The sequence below is a fragment of the Durio zibethinus genome, chromosome 14 (genome assembly GCF_047325235.1).
Source record: "Durio zibethinus cultivar Kanyao isolate XHJ-2024 chromosome 14, ASM4732523v1, whole genome shotgun sequence".
NCBI lineage: Eukaryota > Viridiplantae > Streptophyta > Magnoliopsida > Malvales > Malvaceae > Durio > Durio zibethinus.
Genome location: NC_143175.1, coordinates 7,524,034 through 7,544,884, shown reverse-complemented (window position 1 = coordinate 7,544,884; position 20,851 = coordinate 7,524,034). Strand labels below are relative to the sequence as shown.

Genomic DNA, 20,851 nt, shown 5'->3' with positions numbered 1-20,851 from the left:
TGTAATTGTTACCAATAAGTTTTTTCATCATACCATATTTCTCATGCGCTTCATGGACAAAATAATTTTCATTGTCATATCAAACTTATTACAATAATTCATCATTTTCTTTGACTGATTTTTTTTTTTCTTTGAAACAAAATAATTCTAAAACAATTTAAAAAACATATCGGCCAAATTCTTGAGTTAACAAACTTTTGAAATCGCTTAAAAGTTTTTTTTTTTCGATAAAGAATGATAAATCTTTTATTGAGCATCCAATAGAATTTATTTAACATGTATATAATCCAACTAGATCTGTCCACAACTCTGTAGCTACTTTATAGCAGAAATTTATACATTTCTTTCATTGGGATACCCTTTCATCTTATCAAGTTATAAGTTATAACCTTCCAAAGAAAAAAAAATTAAAATTTATATCCTATACAAACCTATAAAAGGCATGTTAATTGATCCAATCCATAAATGGCCATCTTTCTCTTGCACTTCACTCATGGACCTCATTGTCTTTCCACTTTTATGTTCTAACGTTTCTAAAATTTCGCCATCCTCACTGAGCCTCATTGCCAATCCTGTCCCGCTGCACTTGGACCAAACCGAATAAGCTTTCATAATGTCAATGGGCAGCAGTTTAATCAAAGCACTGCCTACTTGTGGATAGGAAAGAATCCACGATATAATCATATGTCTTCGTGAATGCATGGCCACCCAAAACCCTCCTCTTGGGCTTCTTTTGATATTGTCAGGGAATCCTGGGAGTTGTGCGAAAGTTTCAAGAGTTGCAGCTTTTGATGTTGTTAACCAGTACCTCATGATTCTACAATTGGTGGTTTCGGCAAAGAGAAGAAAACTGCCATCTTTGCCTAATGCCACTCCATTGGGGAATGAAAGATTGGTTAAAAGAATAGTCACTTGTTTGCTTTCCTGCTCATATTTCATCAGCCTTCCCGTTTTATCCCCGGTTAGTATTAGAGGGATATAATTCCTGTAAAATTTATTAAAAATATATAAAAAAAATTAAAATGTTAATAAAAATATTAATGAAAATAACAGTTTTACCCCGACAAAATTAAAATTTTTTTCGAAAATAATAGTTTTTGCTCCATTTAAATGTATCAAATTAATTTAAATTTTAGCAATAGAGTTTTGAGATGTACCTCCTTTGATAAAGAGAACTGCTGTCAGTGAAATAAATGGATCCATCGGATTGGTTGATGTCCAAACCATTGATGAATTTGAAAGGGCTGCCTTGAGCATGTGTTGCTATCCTAGTGGCCAAGCCGCCTTCAGGACCAACTTTTAGTAGCCCCATGTATGCATCAGCAATGTAAAGATCACCTGTCGCCTCGCTGAAACAGATGCCTAATGGGCGCCCACAATTCTGCTCTGTTTCACGATGATCATGTTGCCCTTCACACCCTTCTCTGCTCAAAGCAGCCACTTATGTCATGACTTACATATATTCTGTCTATTTCTATGAATAAATTCCATATCTAAATTCTCAATACATGATTCACAATTGTGAGTTTTATTATTATTTTTTTTTTGTTAAACAGTTGTTAGTTTTAATTGGTTTTACCTTGCTTGGAAGATCATTTATTTTGAAATTTGTTGGTTTAATTGGTTAAGTATTAATTTCATTTTATTTTAAAACTTAAATGTTACACTTTTAAATTTTACTAATTAATTTTCTTTATATCTCATTTTTTAGAATATATATAATGATCTTATACTTGCCATGCCATCATATTCATGCCAAGATTGGACTTGATATTGTCTATTAATTTTTCTTATGTTTATCATTTGTGTGTTTGGAATCTACAATTAAAATTATAATGCATGTGTAAAGATGATGAAATATATTTTGTAAAATAATGGATAAAAAAAACTTGTAACTTAATTTAATTGATTAATATAATTATTTTTAAGAGATGATATTTAATAAATTTAAAATTAAAATTTTTTTCCTTCAAATTGTGATTTCTTGTATAAAAACACAAAATTGTAGAAGTTTACGTTGTGGGGAGTGTTTTTTGTAGTGCCGTGGGGCTAAACGAGCTGCGGATGTTTTGAGTGTGGGACCTAATTATAGATAAATCAAAGGGCTGCCTCTGCTAGGAGGGCGATGACAAATACAAACCACACAAACCTGGCGAAGACATCTCCAACCCTATTCACGCGACCCAAAAATTGAAAAATGCGATTCCCAATCACGTTTTTTTTTTTTTTTTTAACAAAGGATGGGTTTAGTCAATAAGAAAAGAAAGAAAATCTTGCTTCCAAACAAGGCCTTTCTATCTTCTTTTATATCTTCTTAAGAGCTCAGATCAAGGAGTTGAGAAAGACTTCCAATCACTTAGGTTGGTAGTAAACTTTTACAAGATTGCTTGATAATTTCTTGTTGGTAGATGGGCTAGCGCTAAGACGAAGAACCTTAAATAACCCACTTTTGATCCCATATGAAGGAAAAACGTAAAGCAGGTGTTCAATACTTCCAAACTCTCCGTATATACTGCAGGCCTAACGCTCCCATGGAAGATAAACGAAAACAATTTTCAAACGTAGAGAATATTGGCTATCACACAAGGTATGTGTACGTTGGAGATACGTACCTTTTTGGGGAAGTCGTGGCAAAACTGATCCATCGCTGTTCATTTTCTTGCCACTTGATGATCCGACCGTCCGATACTCCGGTATAGGGACCATCACCAAGTCGGTCAAACGCCACGCTTTCAGGTCCTAACGCATCCACAATTGGGACAAATTCCATTTGCCTATGTTTGCCGTTGAAAAGTTTTTCTAAGACGGATTTAGCCATATGATTGACGGTGATTGCACAGAAGAGTATGATCGTTGCTAATGCGATGAAGTGTTTGGAGGTCATGCTAATTATGGAGGAATGAAAGAGTTTGAAGAGAAAAAGGAAGAAGTGCTATGAAATACTGTGAGCAAAGGCAATGCAAAAGAAATTAATGTATACGTTTCATTTATAGTAAATTCCTGACGATGGATTGACTGTTGCCAAGAAAAAAAAAATGCTTTCCATGCCCTTAATTATTACCTGTATTGTCATAATGTGGAAATGGAAATTAATGAACCTGTTCCTTTGACTTGACAATATAGGGAATTCTATTTATATTCTATTTATTACTCTATATATTATATTTAAAATTTAAAATTTAATTTTTTATTTTTACTAAATACATCCACACTCTTTATTTTTTATTTTTTATTCTTATCCTTTTTCTCTTTTTCTCTCTTCACTTTTCAATAGAAAAACCCAAAATCCATTAAATTAACTTCAAATCACTAATATTTTTGAGTTTTTCAGTGATTAAAGGTAAGATTCCTATCTTGTTTTCAATTAATTTTGATTAAAATAATGTGAATATAGGTAAGAATTTACAGTAAAATTTAAGTGAAATCAAGTTTCTTGAAAATAGATATTCAAAAAGCTTTAAAAATTTTTTAGAATCCATTTTTGAGAAGTTTCAATGATTTTTGGATATCCATTTTTGAAAAGTTTCAAAAATCATTGAAGTTTATCGAAAATGAATTTTCGAAAAGCCTTAAAATTTTTTGGATATCTATTTTTGAAAACCTTTAAGAACTTCCATAAGTGAATTTTTTACTTTTAATCACTGAAAACCTTACTTATATAGATCCATGTCCTATGAGCTGTTTAAGAATGACTTAACTAAAAATATATGCACTAATGGACCCATTTACTTGATCATATGTACGAATGGAATTGAAATAGATGTTTTCAAGCATGCATGGCACAAACTTGTTTTTTCTCTTGAGACTTCAAAAAACAAAAAACACCTTTTTTTTTTTATTTTCTAATTTTGCATGGGCAAAAAGGTGTTCTTGGTTTTTTGGTCTCAAGACAAGAACACTTTTACGCCATGTATATTGTAAACATTGAATTTTGTCATGAACGTTTTAGCATGGGTAACTCAGGCCCATTTACAATCCTTTAAGATCCCATAAAATGCATCGATATTTAAGTATAATAAAAAAGAGACCCATATGATTACTATCAAACTCTTTTGCATGACTTTGGTCAAAATTGTACAAAACTTGATCAAAATAAATAGGACTTAGGTTAATTCTCAAAGTTTATAACCTAATTGGAATCAATGTGATTTAAAATTAAATTTAGTGATTTTTAAAACACTAAAAATTTTTATTGTACTAAGGAAAGTACAAAATTACTAAAATACCTTATACGAGATATTTTTGTAATTTAGGTTTTTTAAGCTCAAATTTTCATGAAACTTTTCAGATCTCAATTTCTTAATATTTCATGATTTTTTATGCACTTAAAATTATAGCAGCAGTACCTCGAGAAATATGAAATTACCAAAATACTCCTATAAGAATTTTTTTGTAATTTAACTTTTCTAAGCTCGAATTTTCATGAAATTTTTTAGATCTTAACTTCATAATATTTCATGATTTTTTGTATATTTGAAATCACAGTAGTACCTTAAAAAGTGTAAAATTATCGAAATACCCTTAAAAATGTATTTTCGTAATTTGACCTTCACAAGCTCAGATTTTCATGAAACTTTTCAGATCTTAATTTCATAATATTTCATGATTTTTGGTGCATTTGAAATCATAGTAGTACCCTAAAAAGTATGAAATTACCAAAATACCCTTATAAGGGTATTTTTTGTAATTTGACCTTTTCGAGCTCGGATTTTCATGAAACTTTTAAATTTTAATTTTATAATATTTAATAATTTTTGGTGTTTTAAAATCTCAAAAATGAGCATGGAAACATTGATTTCTAAGAAAATGACCTAAATACCGAAAACTTTGTACTATAGGTAAAATGATCTTTTCATGTGTTTGGAGGATATAAAAATCTAATATTTGTAGTGAATGATATGGATCATTGGATCTTTTATTGATCTTGATCCAATGACCAAAGGTGGTTCCTTGAAAAGAATAAAAAGACAAGCTTTAATCCTTGGATGAAATCTCATCCGAAGGTTTATATTAACCAAGAATGAGAATTTTTTTTAGGGGGCTAACTCTTGAAAGAAAAAAAGGGGGGTCCACCAAATGGAGAGGAGAAGAGGATGAAAGAAAAAAGGGAAGAAGGAAGCCAACATAAAGAAAAAAAAAAAGATTGAGAAAAAAAACCAGAAAAATCATAGAGGAAGAAAGGAAAGCTTGGTTGAAAAAGGGAAAAGAAAAGAAAACTCTTGAAGAAAGTGGGAAGGAAGGTAGTTTTCTGAAACTTTTTGGATATTCATGTTCTTCCATGTGAGATTAAGAAAAATGGTTCTTTTTTTTTCCTTCGTGTTTGTTTCGGTATAGGGTTTGTACGAAAGTTGAAAACTTGTTAGTTTAGGGAAGCTTAAAGCTTCAAACTTTTATCGATTCTAGTATGTCCTTGTTTGTAGGTTGTTTGTTGAGGGTTTAAAGGTTACTGTAGTTGTTTTCTTCTTTTACTTGTTTTTATATGTATGTTATTATATAAGCTTAAAAGTTCATCTTATATAGGTGCTATGGTTTTTAATCTCTACATGAAATGATGCAAAAAAGCTTAAAACTTCTTTTTTGTTATGTTTATTGGCTTCTCATTATTATTCATGCATCTTGTTCTTTTTTCTTTTCACTTTTGCACATGCTATATATAATGCATGCTTTGTAATTAGTCCGTAGAGGTTAATGGTCTTAATACTTTAAGGGTTTGTTTTTTTGCATGTGAATTGTTGGATAGAGTTTATTTATAAAAGTTTAGAATGCTACTACGGGTGGCATCGTTTTTAGGATGGAAGAATAGAAAAAAAATTATTAAAATGAAGAAGCCATGAATATGACAAAACTAGAGCTTTGTTTAAAATGGGTGGGGACTGCATGGTTTTCTTGGCTTTTTTTAGATTGAAGAATGAAAAAGGTATTAAAAAATGAAAGCCATGTAAAGAAGAAGACAAAGCTTTCTATAGAATGGCATGGGGACCATGGCATTGTTTTCTTTTTGCTTGATGGAGTAAGTAGGGATTTAATAGTATTTTGTCCATGTTGCAAGACGTGGGGAAGCAAGACCACATCTTTTGTTGACTTTCAATAGGTTAAGTTGTTTTAGTTGAAATTCTCTAAATAAATTTTTAATAAAAGAAATAAAATTGGTCTCTAATAAAGGTATATTTTCATGTATATTTAAGCTTAATCATGTTTACATGTATATTTCTATGTTGTTTAAGTTTAGTTACAAGTTTAATTTTATACATTTTTAATTAGATTCCTATGTTTGTTGTAATTTAATCCTTCCTACTTTAATCTATGTTTGTCATTTTATTTACGCAATACAAATGCTAATAGTAATAAATGAAAATTTTCGATGATGGGATTTCGAAAAGTCTGAGTAGTGATTCTCGAGAATTCTCTAGGTAAGAAAAGATTTCTAAAAATTATCAAAGTATTGGAATATTTTGAAACTTTTTTCAATACAAAATTTTTAATTAATTTGAACAATTCTAATAAAATGATAAAAAAATATACATATTTTTTAAAAACCATTTTTTAATAAGTAATAGGAATTTTTGATGATGGGACTTTGGAAAGTTTGAGTAGAGATTCTCGAGAATTCTCAGGTGAGAAAAGTATTTTGAAAATTGTCAAAGTATTAGAATATTTAGAAATTTCTTTTTAATACAAAAAATTTTTATTTTATAATTATTTTCTATAATTTGAACAATATTTCTTAATAAATAAGAGTGTTTTTAGGCAATAAATGTATTCATGTATAATATTATTGCTTGACTTTTAATTTTAAAAAAATAAAAAATCTTTCGCGATGAGATTTTAAAGAAATTCAAGTAGTGATTATTTATGAATCTTTAGGTAAGAAAATCTATCTAAAATGCTGCCAATATATTGAACCAATTAGATTAATTTTCGGTAAAGATTTTTCATTTTTAATGGCATAGAAATGAGTTTTTAAGAAAATGATATTTTCTTTTTTTAAAAAATTATATATATCATATTTTATGCAAGTAAATTTGAATCATCGAGGATTGAATTTTTGAGAATTTTGAGTAGCGATTCTTAAAAATTCTTTAAGTGATATGGTTCATTTTAATATTGTCAGAATATTGGAATATTTTTAGAAAATTTTCAATATAAGGTTCTTATTTATTTTTCAAGCTTACTAAAAAAAATAATAAAAATATGTGCTTAAAGAAAATAGAAAAATTAAATCTTTAAATACCAAAATTAAGACTATTCTAGTCAATAGAAAAAGATAGCACATAATTAATTTGTACTGTTTTAAATGGGTATTGTAGGGGTGCTAATCATTTCCCATGCATAACCGACTCCTGAACCTAAACTATTTTTCGCAGACTCAAAAATTATCTTTTTAATAAATTATAATTAATTTATTAAGAAAGTAAGTTTTAATAGGTGGTCAATCGCACCTAGCCAAAAAAGATTGGTGGTGACTCTTTCATTTGTTTTCAAATTCGTTTAGCGGTCCCCAAAACTATTACAACACATACTTAAGAACTAACATGTCTTTTCCATTCACACATATGATCAACTAAGCATGGGCACATTGATGACTGGACCCTTCCCACCCATGCTTGCTTGTGAACTTGTCTCCAATATTCCTACATTTGTATTATTTATTTTAAGATTAAATGTATTTATTTTATTTAGATTTAAATTAAACGTTGTCATGAGTTTATAATTAAATATATATTTAAAAAAATTTATGTATTTTTGAAAATAAAATTTCAAGAATATAATGTAAATCTCGAAAATGAATTTCCAAGAATATAGCATAATTCTCGAAATGAATTTTCGAGAATTATATTGCAGTATAAAAAATGGATTTTGATAATTACATTATATTTTCAAAAATCCATTTTCGAAAATGTAATTGCAATCTCAAAAACTCATTTTTGAGAATGCAATATAATTCTCCCTATTGTTGAATTCAAAAGAAGAAAAAAGGTTGGGTGTATAAGCTATTAAGGATATTTTTATCATTTACTAAAAGCTAAAATTGTTATTTGCTATGTGGGTATTTTCAGAAGAAAGGTTGGGTGTATAAGCTATTGAGGGTATTTTTATCATTTACTAAAAGCTAAATTTGGTATTTGCTATGTGGGTATTTTCAAAAGAAAATTTAGAGGGTGTATAGAGAAAATTTTATGGTGTATTTTAAAGTCTCCGACAAAAAAGTTTGTTCTTTTGGCCAAACTATCTTAAAGATAATAGTTTGCTTATTATGGTGCAAATTGACTCTTGAAAACATTATTTTCAAATTACAATGCTTTAATAAAAAAAACAAGATGCGTTTTAAGTTATTCTTGAAACAATTAAACTATAAATAAAAAAATGAGAGTGAGAAAGAATGATTGAAATTTTCAAGTAAGTAAAGTTTTGTTAATGAACATTTAATGGAAGTATTTATAAGTCTTAATCAGTGTTGAAAGTACCACTCAATGAATATTTATCTTTTGGGTGAAGAATTACCAATTTTGCCATGAAGTATCATATTCAACTGACTTTTTTCTTTTTATTTTTCAATAAGGGCATTCGAATGTTTGATTATGACATTCGATTACTTTAGGAAAAATTTTATATTTATGCAAGGAAGTTGATTACTTACTTTAGGTCAGTTTATTGCTCTAGATAACTTTTTACATAAAATGTGAAATCCTATAAAAACATCAACTGCCCTCCTTAAGAAGTCGAATGCCTCAAGTAAAATTTCAAACAAAATGTATGAAGGTCATGAGTAGTTGATTGCTACCCGAAGAACAATTGTTTGCTCTAGAAACTTTTATTTCAAATATTTTTATACTTAAAACTTCACTTATTCAAGACAAATGCATACTACATGTATTTAAAGCTTTGTTTTTAATAAAAGCACTTATGAAAACATCTTTCATAATATATACAACAATACCACACTTATTACTAAAAATTGCAAATGCATGCAACCTAAAAAATTCTGAAATTTGGTTCATATGCATGGTGTACGTCCAAAGCTAGCTATAACTTGAACTTTTATTTTGAATATGAGACATAAAGAAACATATTCACACTTTACACTAGTTCATGTATTCCTCCAAAAGTTAGTGCATTAATAATGATAGGCATTCACTTTTATCTTGTGATTGCAAGTACTCTACAATTAATCAAAAATTCACAAAGAGGCCTCTCACTTCTCTACTTGCATTGGTAGACTTATTAAAAGTATTCCACAACCTCCTATTTTACCTTACAATATACTCAAAATCTATAAGTCTGTTAAGGACTTATGTCCAACTTTTATGTTTTGAAATAAAAAGGCTTCTAGGTATGAAACTTTATAAGGAATAAAATTCATTTTAATTACCCCATTATTCCAAGGAATAATACATTCAAAATTTCATAAATATCATATATAATTTTTTTGGATAATTCATGATTCATATCCTTTTAAACTCTAATACACAATGACATCAAATGATGAGATTATCCTTTAAATTTAAAGGATCATGTTCTTAATTAACATTAATGAGATAAAATTGGTATCAATCAAGATCATATCTAGTAATTGTTATTAATCCCATTCCATTGTGTTAGCAATTTTATCACCCGATAAGGATTTAGTAAGGGAGTCTACTAACATTTGACTTGTAAGTAGTACCTTACTACCTTTACAACACATGATTATTTTTCATGGCAATGTGTTTTTTACTTTTAAATGATCTAATCTTTTTATCTTAGTATAGTTAATCATAATTTGATCACTATAATCTATAATAATTTTCATCACATAAGATAAATAATCATTTGTAGATTTGAAACTCAATATATTCAAATTCCAATTCAATCTCATTAATTTTTACAACAATAGATTTGAAATCTATTTTCTTGAAAGTAACATGTCTTGTAAATTTTCCTTACCTTATCTTTTTAATTATCTTAAGTATCTCCCTTTTCACTTGATGAATATAAGTTATCATTCATATCATCATTAAGGATAATATCTCTATATTTTCACTAGATGTACTTCTAGCTTGTAACTTAGAATATCAAGCATAATTCCTATAAAAATAATTTTACTCTAATACCTTAGCCTAAATGATAATTGGGCTAGATTATTACAAAAGCCCATTAATTTATTTAAAAGATTAATTACAAAAAGAAAAAGTGGCCTAGGTATTTTATAAGAGGAAACCTAGCCATTTTTATTTAATGTGAAACAGAAAAGAAAATGAGAGCTTTTCTTTCTTATCTTCCTTACGGTTAAGGAGTTTGAAAAATCAAGTTAAAAATTTGAAATCAGAGGCTACAATCTAGTTAATTTTCTAAAGACCATTAATTATTTTGGGAAAAAACTAAATAGTGGAATTGAAACGTGGCAAGTAAAATCTCACATACTTTGTTTGCTTTCAAACTTATGTATATATGTATGTTTATAAATGAATGAAGATTTTATTTCTTTATTTTCAATACATGAAAATAGGATCAAACATATGAATATTTTATGTTTTGCTATATAAATGATAGATCTTGTTTATGAATGAAATGAGAAACTAATTTATGCTTAAAGAACGATTTTATGATAGTTATGAATAAATCCTCAAGAAGTGAAATTATCGACATCAAAACTAGTTTTATAACCCTAGCTAATTGGTTATAATAGTTAGCATAGCTATAATCATACAGCTTTAGCTAATAGGTTATAATAGTTAGCATAAGGTCTTAACTAGCAGGTTATAATAGTTAGCAACAATCATAGGGATGAAATTATCAATATGATCATTACCATAGGTTATAGTAGTGACCGTAGCTAATAATGAATTAATGATAATGATGATTCATGATGATGAATTTATGATTTTGAAGACTTATCCATGATTTGTATTAAGTATGTACTTGACCATGATTTATGATTTATAATTAATGAAATGTTTTGATATGATGTTAATTCTTTGCATGTTTACTTAAAAGTTTTGGAAACATAATTTGATTGATGAAACTAAATGATCTATATGTATATATGAAAATGATGCTTGATCTGATAAGATGTGTGAGCCTATACTTGCTGAGTTATGGTTTGCTCATTTCACTTTTACTTTCTCTTTACAAATAAGTAAATGAGAAGGTTACTTAGTTTATAAGAAGCTCGAATATCAAATTGAAAATATTACTTGAGCATTGGAGATATTGTTGGCTTGTGAGATTTTACAAAGCGATTTTGTAATTTTATTAGTTTACAATTAAGTATATGGAGATTTATCATTATTTGAATTAAAGATTATCTTATTAAAAAATTTTACAATGATCAAGAAAAAAAGCATCGTATTATTTTGGAATTTTACCTCAAGATAATATGGCCATATTGCTTCTTGGTCTTAGGGCGTGACATGAAATGGGAACAAAGTTTAAGTTATGATTTTTGAAGAATTTCTAAGAGTTAGATTATAATTTTTAAATTATGTTGAATTTTCTTTAAAGATTAGGCCATGATCCTATAATAGATGGAATTCAAGTTATGATTTTTAGAGATTTTTAGAAGATTTAAGTATGATCTTTGAATAAATGGAGATTTTTTAGGAGTATAGTTTATGATCTTTATAATATGTGAAAGTGTGTAAGAGCTTATATTATGATTGAAATTTTTTAAGAACTTAGGTTATGATCTTTAGAGATTCCTAAAAGGTTAAATTATGATAATTTGATTAACAGTGATTTTTTAATAATATAGCTTATGATTCTTGGCTTGAAAGAGATATTCTACGAGTAAAGTTATAATCCATATATTATGTGAAGATTTTTAAAAACTTATATGATGACCTCTAGATTATGTGATGATTTTCTAAGGACTTAAGTTTGATCCATAGACTATAGTGGTGAATATAGGTAAATGATTTAATGAATTTTGGAGTAGTTGAAGTTTCAATGAAATTTTTAGGAATCAATCATTCAATGAATTCTTGGTATAATTATTTTGATTGATATTTATGTATTGCTTTTGGATTTTATAATGAAGAGAAAGTTTAATTACTTTGACATATTATAATGTTATAAGTTGAATAGATTTTTGTTGCAACTCATAATAAGATATAATTATGAGCTCAAAGGTTATTAAAAAAAATGAACTGATCAATGAAGGTCTTAAGGATTTGAGAAAAGATTGATATTCGATTTAAAGAGATTTTGAAACTATTTAATGAGTGTTAAACGAATCCTTAATCATGAACTAAGTTAAGAATAAAAGAGTACATTGTTGTAATTAAACTATGGAAAATTGTTACTGGAATGAAATGATATTTTAAAATAATTATTTATTGGTTATAATGTTTGAGAATTTATCTCGGTGGATTTATTGGTTATATGTAAAACAAAAAAAAAAGATATCCACTTAATTGGTTTTTTTTTTTATTTTCATTGAGAAAGGATTTAAGGTTGATCACGCGAGTAAGAAATTGGTATAGTTAATTTGAAGTTTGATCATTATATTTCTATTTGGAGTGAAAAGAATTTTCTAAATAGTCAAAGTGATTATATGTGGTTATAGTTTATAGCACAATATTGGATTCCTTGAAATTATATACTCATGAAGAATATTGCCTATTATGATATAAGCTGTGTGCACATAACAAGGAAATAAATTTGTGGATAAAAATTAAAATTGTGGTTATCTAAATGATTTAATAAGGAAGTTGGTTTTGAAAAACTAATTGACTTACATAAATATATAGATACGTTTTAGTTAAAAATTCATTTTTTTTTTTAAATCTTACAAGTGCAAAAAATTGTTGATATTATGTTTAGGTCTTAATAACTTATCATGATTTTGTATAGATGGTGATATTGAGTAGGGATTCAATTTTTGAGAAAATTAAAAAAAATTATGAATAATGTGATGCATTTAGTTATTGTTTATAATTATACTTTTGGCCTGAATTTAACTATGTGAAGTTCTTATTTGTTGAAATTCTATAAAAGAATTTTATTTATGAGTTATAATACATTGGTATTGACTTTGACTTGGAGATAATAGCAATATATTTGGTAAAAGGAAAATTTGAGACATGATGATATTGGTATGGATTGTGAAGAATCAATTGTTATCCGATGATCAGTCTATAGAATTAGAAAGAACAATTTTCGAAATTGAAGATAACTTGGGTAATTAAATATTTATATTTGAATTTACATAGTGTAAATTTATGATATGATCTATTGCATTGACTTCATATGTATTATAATGGTTAATTGATAGAAAATTTCATATTGTTGATGAAGAAAAAAAGAAAATTAAAGTAGTATGTGATTTTTTTTTTTTGTGATTAAAGAATTTATTGATATTGTTATTCAATTTTATGGTTATTATGGTTATTAATATTCGATGTGAAGCAAAAAACTTGCAAAATTTGTGGACATATGCTTTTTTTTTTTGTTATAAAACAATGTTATGAAAGTTAATTTATTATTTTAAAGTTTTATTAGAAGGAAATATTATAGTGTGTTGTGAAAGCTTGATTTGGTTTAAGATATAAATTTTTAGGCTATTGTTAGTCGAGAAAGTGATAAATATTTAATAAATAAAGACTATTTAGCGTATGATATTTTGTATTCCTTCCAGTTTTGGAGGCTTTATCATTGATGAGACATTCTTTTAGTAGTGCTTATGTTACGACTTTAAGAAAAACTTTTTATTTTAACAATAATTATAAGGCAAAAATTCAATGGCTCATTTTAAGGTTTTGTATGGAGGTAGATCTAACTCTTAAACTTATTGGAATTAAAATGTTTATTTCTTAAATTTATGGAACATATGACTAATAAATTTTAGTTCATTAAGAAATAGTTTAAAGTGAGCAAAAGAATTATATCAAAATTCAGAGATAGGATTTATAGCTTCAAGTAGGTAATCATTTATACTTAAATGTGTCATCATTAAAAGTGTTACAAGGATTATAAAGTAAGAAATGTTAAGTTTATATTATGTATAAACATTTGAAGTTCTTGGTAAAGTGAAAAAAATTTAATAGAAAGAATCTTGCTACCTCTTATATATAGTGTACATGATATGTTACAAATCTATATTAAGAGAATATGTTCTTGATCCAAGTTGTGTAGTTGGATATGAGTTTTTAAAAATTCAAGATGATATAAGCATGAACATATCAAAAATATCATATTCAAATAGTTAATTGGAAAGAATAAGTTTTAAGACAGAATTATTACTTTTGAAAAAATTCAATAGAAGAATCATATGCAAGAGAAGTAATTTGAGAAATGAAAAGAATAATATGTGAAGGTAAATCAAGTTTCGAAGACAAAACTTTTTATAAGAAGGAGATAATGTAATACCCTATACCAAATGATAATTGAGCAAAAATATTACCAAAAACCATTAGTTTATTTAAAAGATTAATTACTAAAAGAAAAAATGACTAAGATATTTTATGAGAGAAAACTTGGCCATCTTTGTTTAATAATGATCATAAGGATTAAATTATCAATATGGTCATAAGTCACAGGTTATAGTAATGACTAGAGATAACGATAAACTAATGATAATGATGGTTTATGATGATAAATTTATGATTTTGAAAATTGATCCATGATTTGTATGAAGTATGTACTTAACCATTATTTATGATTTATAATTGATGAAATGTTTTGATATGATATCAATTCTTTGAATGTTTATTTAAATGTTTTGGAAGCATAATTCGAATGATTTTCTAAATGATCTATATGTATATATGAAAACAATGATTGATCTTATAAAGTGTATGAACCTATATTTACTGAATTGTGGTTTACTAATTTCACTTTTACCTTTTTTTAACAAATAAGTAAATGATAAGTTTACTTAGTTTACGAGAAGCTAAAAAATCAAATTGAAAAGATTATTTAAGCATTTGAGACATTGTTGGCTTGTGAAATTTTACGAAGCAGTTTTATAATTTTATTAGTTTACATTTAGGTATATAAAGATTTATTATTAATTGAATTAAAGATATAAATTTTACTTGAACATATTATCTTATTGAAGAATTTTATAATGATTAAAAAAATTTTTTTGTATTATTTTAAATTTTTACTTTAAGATAATATGATCATTTTGTATTTCGATTGAGGTATAACATTTACTTACAAAAGAATAGATTTCAAATAGTTCATATGTATATTTTTTGTTTTATAATCTTTGGTTATAAATGATCTTCAGTTTGAATTTGTATTTTCAAACTCCCAATTTTAGCTCAACAAATTTAGAAGAAAGATATTTTTATAAGTCTTAAAAGGCGCAATTAAATAAATGAGATATGACGTGTTACTCTTGATGTTCATCGTTACTCGATATCATAATTAATTTCAGTGATCAGTGTTGTCATGTCATTTTCATTTATTACCACAATAATTTATTTCCAAATTAATTATTTTTTGTTAAAATGATTTACTTTTTTAAGTTCATTTTCATCACAAATAGAATATTAACATTTCTCTTCCTTGAAAAAATTATCAATCTTCAACTCAGCATTTGTAAAATTTTAGTATCATAAAATAATCTCATATGACAATATAATAGCATATAATTTAACTCATGCAAAAAATAAAATTCATCATGAAGCAACAAACATCACAATGTAATTCTAAAGTTTTTAAAACTTAGTCATGCAATTCTTAATTAGGATTAGAACTATGATCATTAATTTATTTGACAAACATAAATTTCTTGTATTTCTCAAAACTCATATACTCATAAAATGTTAGATATATGCATACTTGCATCAAGGAATTATAAAACACTCTAAAATAATTTGTCAAATAAGCATTTATTATACTTAACATAATAACTATGCAAAAATAATGCATTAATCTCAATTTATAAATCCCATAGCAATTTATCATAATCTCTCAATAGTCTCATACTTCATACTAAAGTAAACATTATGTGTAGATAGATCATTCAAATAATCTCTAATACCACTAAATAGATTCAGCAAACATATTTAGTAGATTTTACTAAAAAAAAAAAAGGATAATCATTGTCATTGACCTTAGTGTTTTTGGTCAAGAGATATATCTTTTCGAATTGTGTTGGTTAACCAACCAATTTGTATTCATTGAGTTTTTTTTTTTTTTTTTTTTGAAACTCAATAGTTACCATTGACAACCCTTTATAAATGAAAGAATACCGTTTGAAAAAAGTTTAAACATTTGTAAAATGAAACTAATCATTTTAGACCAAGAATTGAAATTTCACTCCAAGGCAATCAATTGTCCCGGTTAGAAAATTTGTTGCTCCTTTATATTTAATTTCCAAAATCAAGTTTTCATTTTAAAGCTTTCTGGTAATTGATTAATTGCCATAGATAGTCGATTATCTTATTTGGAAATGTCTCATAATTAATTATTATGGTCATGAAATTTTCTTTTCACTTCTCTTGATAATAAACCAGGTTTTAAAACTTAAAAACTCAAATAAATTATTGACAATCCAATAAAAATATATCCACCTTTTTGAAAAACAATTCAATCCATGATTTTAAAAGAAAATATTAAAACCACTAACATACAATTAAACATTCAATCATATAGATATTTATTTATCTTTCCACTATCACATAAAGAAGTTCAATAAATTAATTACTTACCTTGATTTACCGAAAAGATTTGCTCTTTATAGGAGTTACCATTTTTTTTCTTTGTTTATGAACTTAGTCTTGTCTGACTTCAAGATTTGTAAAAGAATAAATTTGGAAGATCAATCTTGTGCCATACTTGAACCAAGAGTAAAATTTGGGTAATATCAAAATAATCTTCCACCTTCATTAAGATAATTCTTCAACAAAATATTTTATGAATTTTGGTTCAATATCAAGAACATCCTTTCATACTATTGAACCTTTCAAATTTCTCCACTTTATAAACTTTAGGTTTGGTTGATTGCAAAAGTCACAATTTAAGAAGTCTATTATCCTTGATTTGTTGTATGTGATGGGTTTTAATTAATGCAAAAAATGAAGTAGCGGCGGATCCAGAATTTTGTTGAAGGGTGTTCACTTATAATATATATAAAATACTGTCGATGAATTTATTAATTTTATTTACAAAAATGATGTCCAAAAGAAAGTTTTGGGATGTTTATGAAAAATTTTCCTTTAAATTTTTTTATTTTCTAATTTTTGGAAGTGTTCCGTTCAAAATTTTCCTTTAAATTTCCTTGTTTTCCAATTTTTGAAGGTGTTTCACAATGACATGTAAATTCGCCACTGCAATAGAGAGAAGAAATGAAGAAACTTCAGGTATGTCGCTTTTATAAAACTATCTTAAGGATAATAATTTTTCCATTATGATGCAAATAGATTCTTGAAAACATAATCTCAAGATACAATGCCTAAATCAAAGAAGCAAAACATTTTACTTCAAGTTTTTCATGAACACACTTGATCCACGAATCAAAAAAAGAGCGTGAACAAGAAGGATTTAATTATTCAAGTAACTGAATGTAATGTTATGTTAAATGAATGCTAATTTAAGTATTTATAAGCTTCAATCGGTGTTTGAAACACCTTTCCATGAATAGATATCTTTTGGGAAAAGATCACCACTTTTGGAATGAAGCATCATGTCCAGCAAACAATTTAGATTATATATATATATTATATATATATTTCAATAAGGGCATTCGAATTAATGCTTGATCATGACATTTGATTGCTCTAAGCAAATTTATATAAGAAATGTAAAATTCTGTAGGGAATTTGACTGTTTACCTAAGGGCATTCGATTGTCTTAGGCAACTTTTCACCAAAGAATGTGAAATCCTACATGGAAGTCAACTGCTCTCCTTAAGAAAGCCAACATGCCCTAGACAAAATTTTAAATAGAATGTTTGAAAGTAATGAACAACCAACTACTATCCAAATAGTAGTGGTGATAATTAATTAAATCGGATTAAATTTAGTTCGATTTTTAGGATAATACATAGTATTATAAATTTTTAATATCTGATCCGAATTTAAATTGATTTTTTTTAAATCGATTCTGTTCATTGATTTATAGAATTTAATTTTTTATCTTTTATATATTATTTTAATAGGATATTTCATATATTTAAATAAATTTATATATAAAATAATTATTTTTATTTTATAAAAATTCAAAAAATATATAAAAATTAATAAAAATATATAATTCAGTTTGATTTTATTTTTGTCTTTTCACATTTCAATTTGAAATTCGATTCAAATTTAATATATATATATATATTTAACATCCAAATTTGATCTAAACCGAATAAAAAAAATTAATTCGAATTGAATCGAATATTACAATTTCGAATTAGTTTTTAGTTTTCTCAAATTTTTTTTACCCCTACCAAAAGCAATCAACTACTCTAACAACTTCCATTCCAAAACTTATTTTTGTCCTTTCAAATTTTATTTATTCAATACCAATGCATAGTAAATGGATTTAAAACTTTGTTTTTAATAATAACACTCAAGAAAACAACATCTTTCATAATGCATACAACAATGTTTGGCATTGCATTAACAAAATTAGCATATTTGGATGGCCAACTTAGTGTCAAAGTTATCCTAATTAAGTAAACTCTTGGAGAACGACAATTAGCCTTAACTTAAATACTACCGGTTCCATTTCCTATAGGATCACCTAAGAATGTTAGACAAACAACGACAGAACCTATTAAAAAAAATGAGTAAATTTCATTATTATGACTTTTTTTGTTAAAGTTTCACTTTCACATGTTACTTAAAAATTTTAATTGTTCATCCACCATATTTTAATTTGTTCCAAATTTATCAATCTATCATTAAATTTAGGATAAAAAATTTTCCATGTGTATCCATTAAAGCATCATGTGAAAATTATTTCATCCATATTTTATCCAAAATTCAATAAACTATTGAAGGATGGCATGATTTTTTCTTGTACAAAAAGGTCATAGTTTGAGGATATACAAGGTAAGAGATTGTAGATATTATTATTTAAATTTCAAACCTATTGAATGTAATCTTTTAAAGGTGATTGAAATAACATAGTTAAATTTCATATTAAAAATTTTAATAAACTATTAAAGGATGGATGGATTTTGAGCAAATTAAAAAAATGGCAAGTGGAAAATTAAGTTTTGGGTAAATGTATAACTAGTCACTCAGTTATAATTGTCTTTTTGAAAATATTATTCAACTATTAAAATTTTTAATTTAGTCACTCAGCCATATGTCACGTGATATTATTGACATGAAAAAATTTTGTTGACATGACAATATCATATGATACCTAACAATTGATATGTCATTATCATGTTAGCATGTCGTTAGACACTATTAGTTGGATGATAAAAAAATAATTACTCAAACTTTAATAAATTAATCAAAAGTTTCAATAATTTAGTAACCATTTTAATTAAAAACAAGAACATAATGAAATGAATGCACTTAAGTTTTTAAGTCACATGTGAAAATGCAACATTACAAATGCTAAAGTTTTAAAAATGAAATTATCTTATTTAACCAAATAAGAATTAAAATGATCAACATTATTAGATTTTGAATGAAGAATTTTAGAGGGTTCAATATTGAAGGAAGAAATTTTCATATTTTGAAGGCTATTATTGAGATCTGAATGTTAAAGCTTTTTGTTAGATAAAAGAGATTTTGTGTTATTGTGGTAAACGAACGTTGTGTTTTTTTTTTTTTTTTTTTGTCAGTAGCTTTATGTTTTATGAATTGTACTTTTTTTTAATCAATTTTTACTTTTTTCTTTTTTTTCTAAAATTTTAAAAAAGATATAAATTAAAAATAATTTAAGAAAAAATATTTAAAAACATGTGCCTTTGAAATATTGTTACTTTCTTTTGAAAGAAACAGAGAATTACGTGAGAGAGAAAACAAAGTTTATTAAAAAGATAAAAAATAAAAATGATATTATTTTTTTCTCTTATTTCGTATTTCTTTATTTTTATAAATATTTTCTAAACAATAAATTAAATAAATATAATAATTTTATCAATCTGTAATTTTAAAAAACACATTAACACTCTCGCGAGAGAAAATACGCTAATAATTTTTTATTTTTCTAGTAATTTTCTTTTCTGTCTTGCTTTTTGCCGATCACATAGCACATAAGACAATAAAAAAAGCACGCGTACCTCTCAGTGGAAGTTATGGCAAAATTAAGCCATCGCTGCTGAGTTTTGTCCCACTTGATTATCCTGCCATCGGATATGCCAGTGTAAGGGCCGTGACCATATGGGTTAAATGCAATGCTTTCGGGTCCAACTGCCTCTGGCAGAGAAATCGCTTCTGTACTGGATGGTTGTGATGAATCTCCGTTTCGATGAATCGCTACCATGGAGGAGAAAAGCACCACGATTATCGCCATCAATAACAGCTTTGCGTTCATAATTTTCGGATTTTGGAAAACTTGGAATCAAGCAGGGAGCTAAATTACGAGGTTGTTAGGTGTTGTTTGGTCGATTGTCTACCAAATTTAAAAGCCGTGTTGGATAATAATTGTATTTGAGTATTATTACAACTTTGAAGCTATTGTCAAAAGTTTGGTTTAAACACCAATTAATACATCAGCGTTTCACCAAACAGCACCAAGCGCCATTCGAGAAAGATCTACGTAACATCAACCATTACTGGACTTATACACGCCTCACGTTTATAATCAAAACTTGCACAAGGTCTTAGCCAAGTAATAAGTGAAAGGTTTTAGACTCATAAAATTTTAAATTCAAGTTTTATTGTACGAAAATTTAATTTAATTTAATTTTATATTTTTAATATGTGGCAAGTTAGAAATTTTGGGATATCATGAATGATTATTTGCC

General features: G+C 26.6%; 1 protein-coding gene across 3 annotated transcripts; it reads right to left on the bottom strand.

Moving 5' to 3' along the window:
- Nucleotides 1-221: 221 nt before the first annotated feature.
- On the bottom strand, nt 222-20,551 carry LOC111295141 (protein STRICTOSIDINE SYNTHASE-LIKE 2-like). 3 transcript variants are annotated; one of them, XM_089742886.1, is made up of 4 exons: nt 20,165-20,551; nt 2,613-2,774; nt 1,158-1,424; nt 222-985 (listed from the first exon to the last, which is right to left on the bottom strand). In XM_089742886.1, exons 1-4 carry the CDS (start codon nt 20,416-20,418, stop codon nt 415-417), a joined length of 1,254 nt encoding a protein of 417 aa, XP_089599012.1. In that variant the 5' UTR covers nt 20,419-20,551; the 3' UTR covers nt 222-414. The 3 variants fall into 3 exon arrangements, with proteins under 3 accessions (XP_089599012.1, XP_022744254.1, XP_089599013.1); XM_022888519.2 differs by lacking the exon at nt 20,165-20,551 and having other exon boundaries at nt 223-985; nt 2,613-3,048; XM_089742887.1 differs by lacking the exon at nt 2,613-2,774 and having other exon boundaries at nt 225-985; nt 20,165-20,547.
- Between the last annotated feature and the right edge of the window lie 300 nt (nt 20,552-20,851).

What these genes read in the sequence shown, in the direction of transcription:
- LOC111295141 (XM_089742886.1), bottom strand. Translation starts at nt 20,418, where the DNA reads ATGAACGCAAAGCTGTTATTGATGGCGATAATCGTGGTGCTTTTCTCC. An exon ending in GCCATAACTTCCACTGAGAG is followed by an intron (nt 2,775 to 20,164) that starts GTACGCGTGCTT and finishes CGGCAAACATAG; the next exon opens with GCAAATGGAATTTGTCCCAA. An exon ending in AGTTCTCTTTATCAAAGGAG is followed by an intron (nt 986 to 1,157) that starts GTACATCTCAAA and finishes TAAATTTTACAG; the next exon opens with GAATTATATCCCTCTAATAC.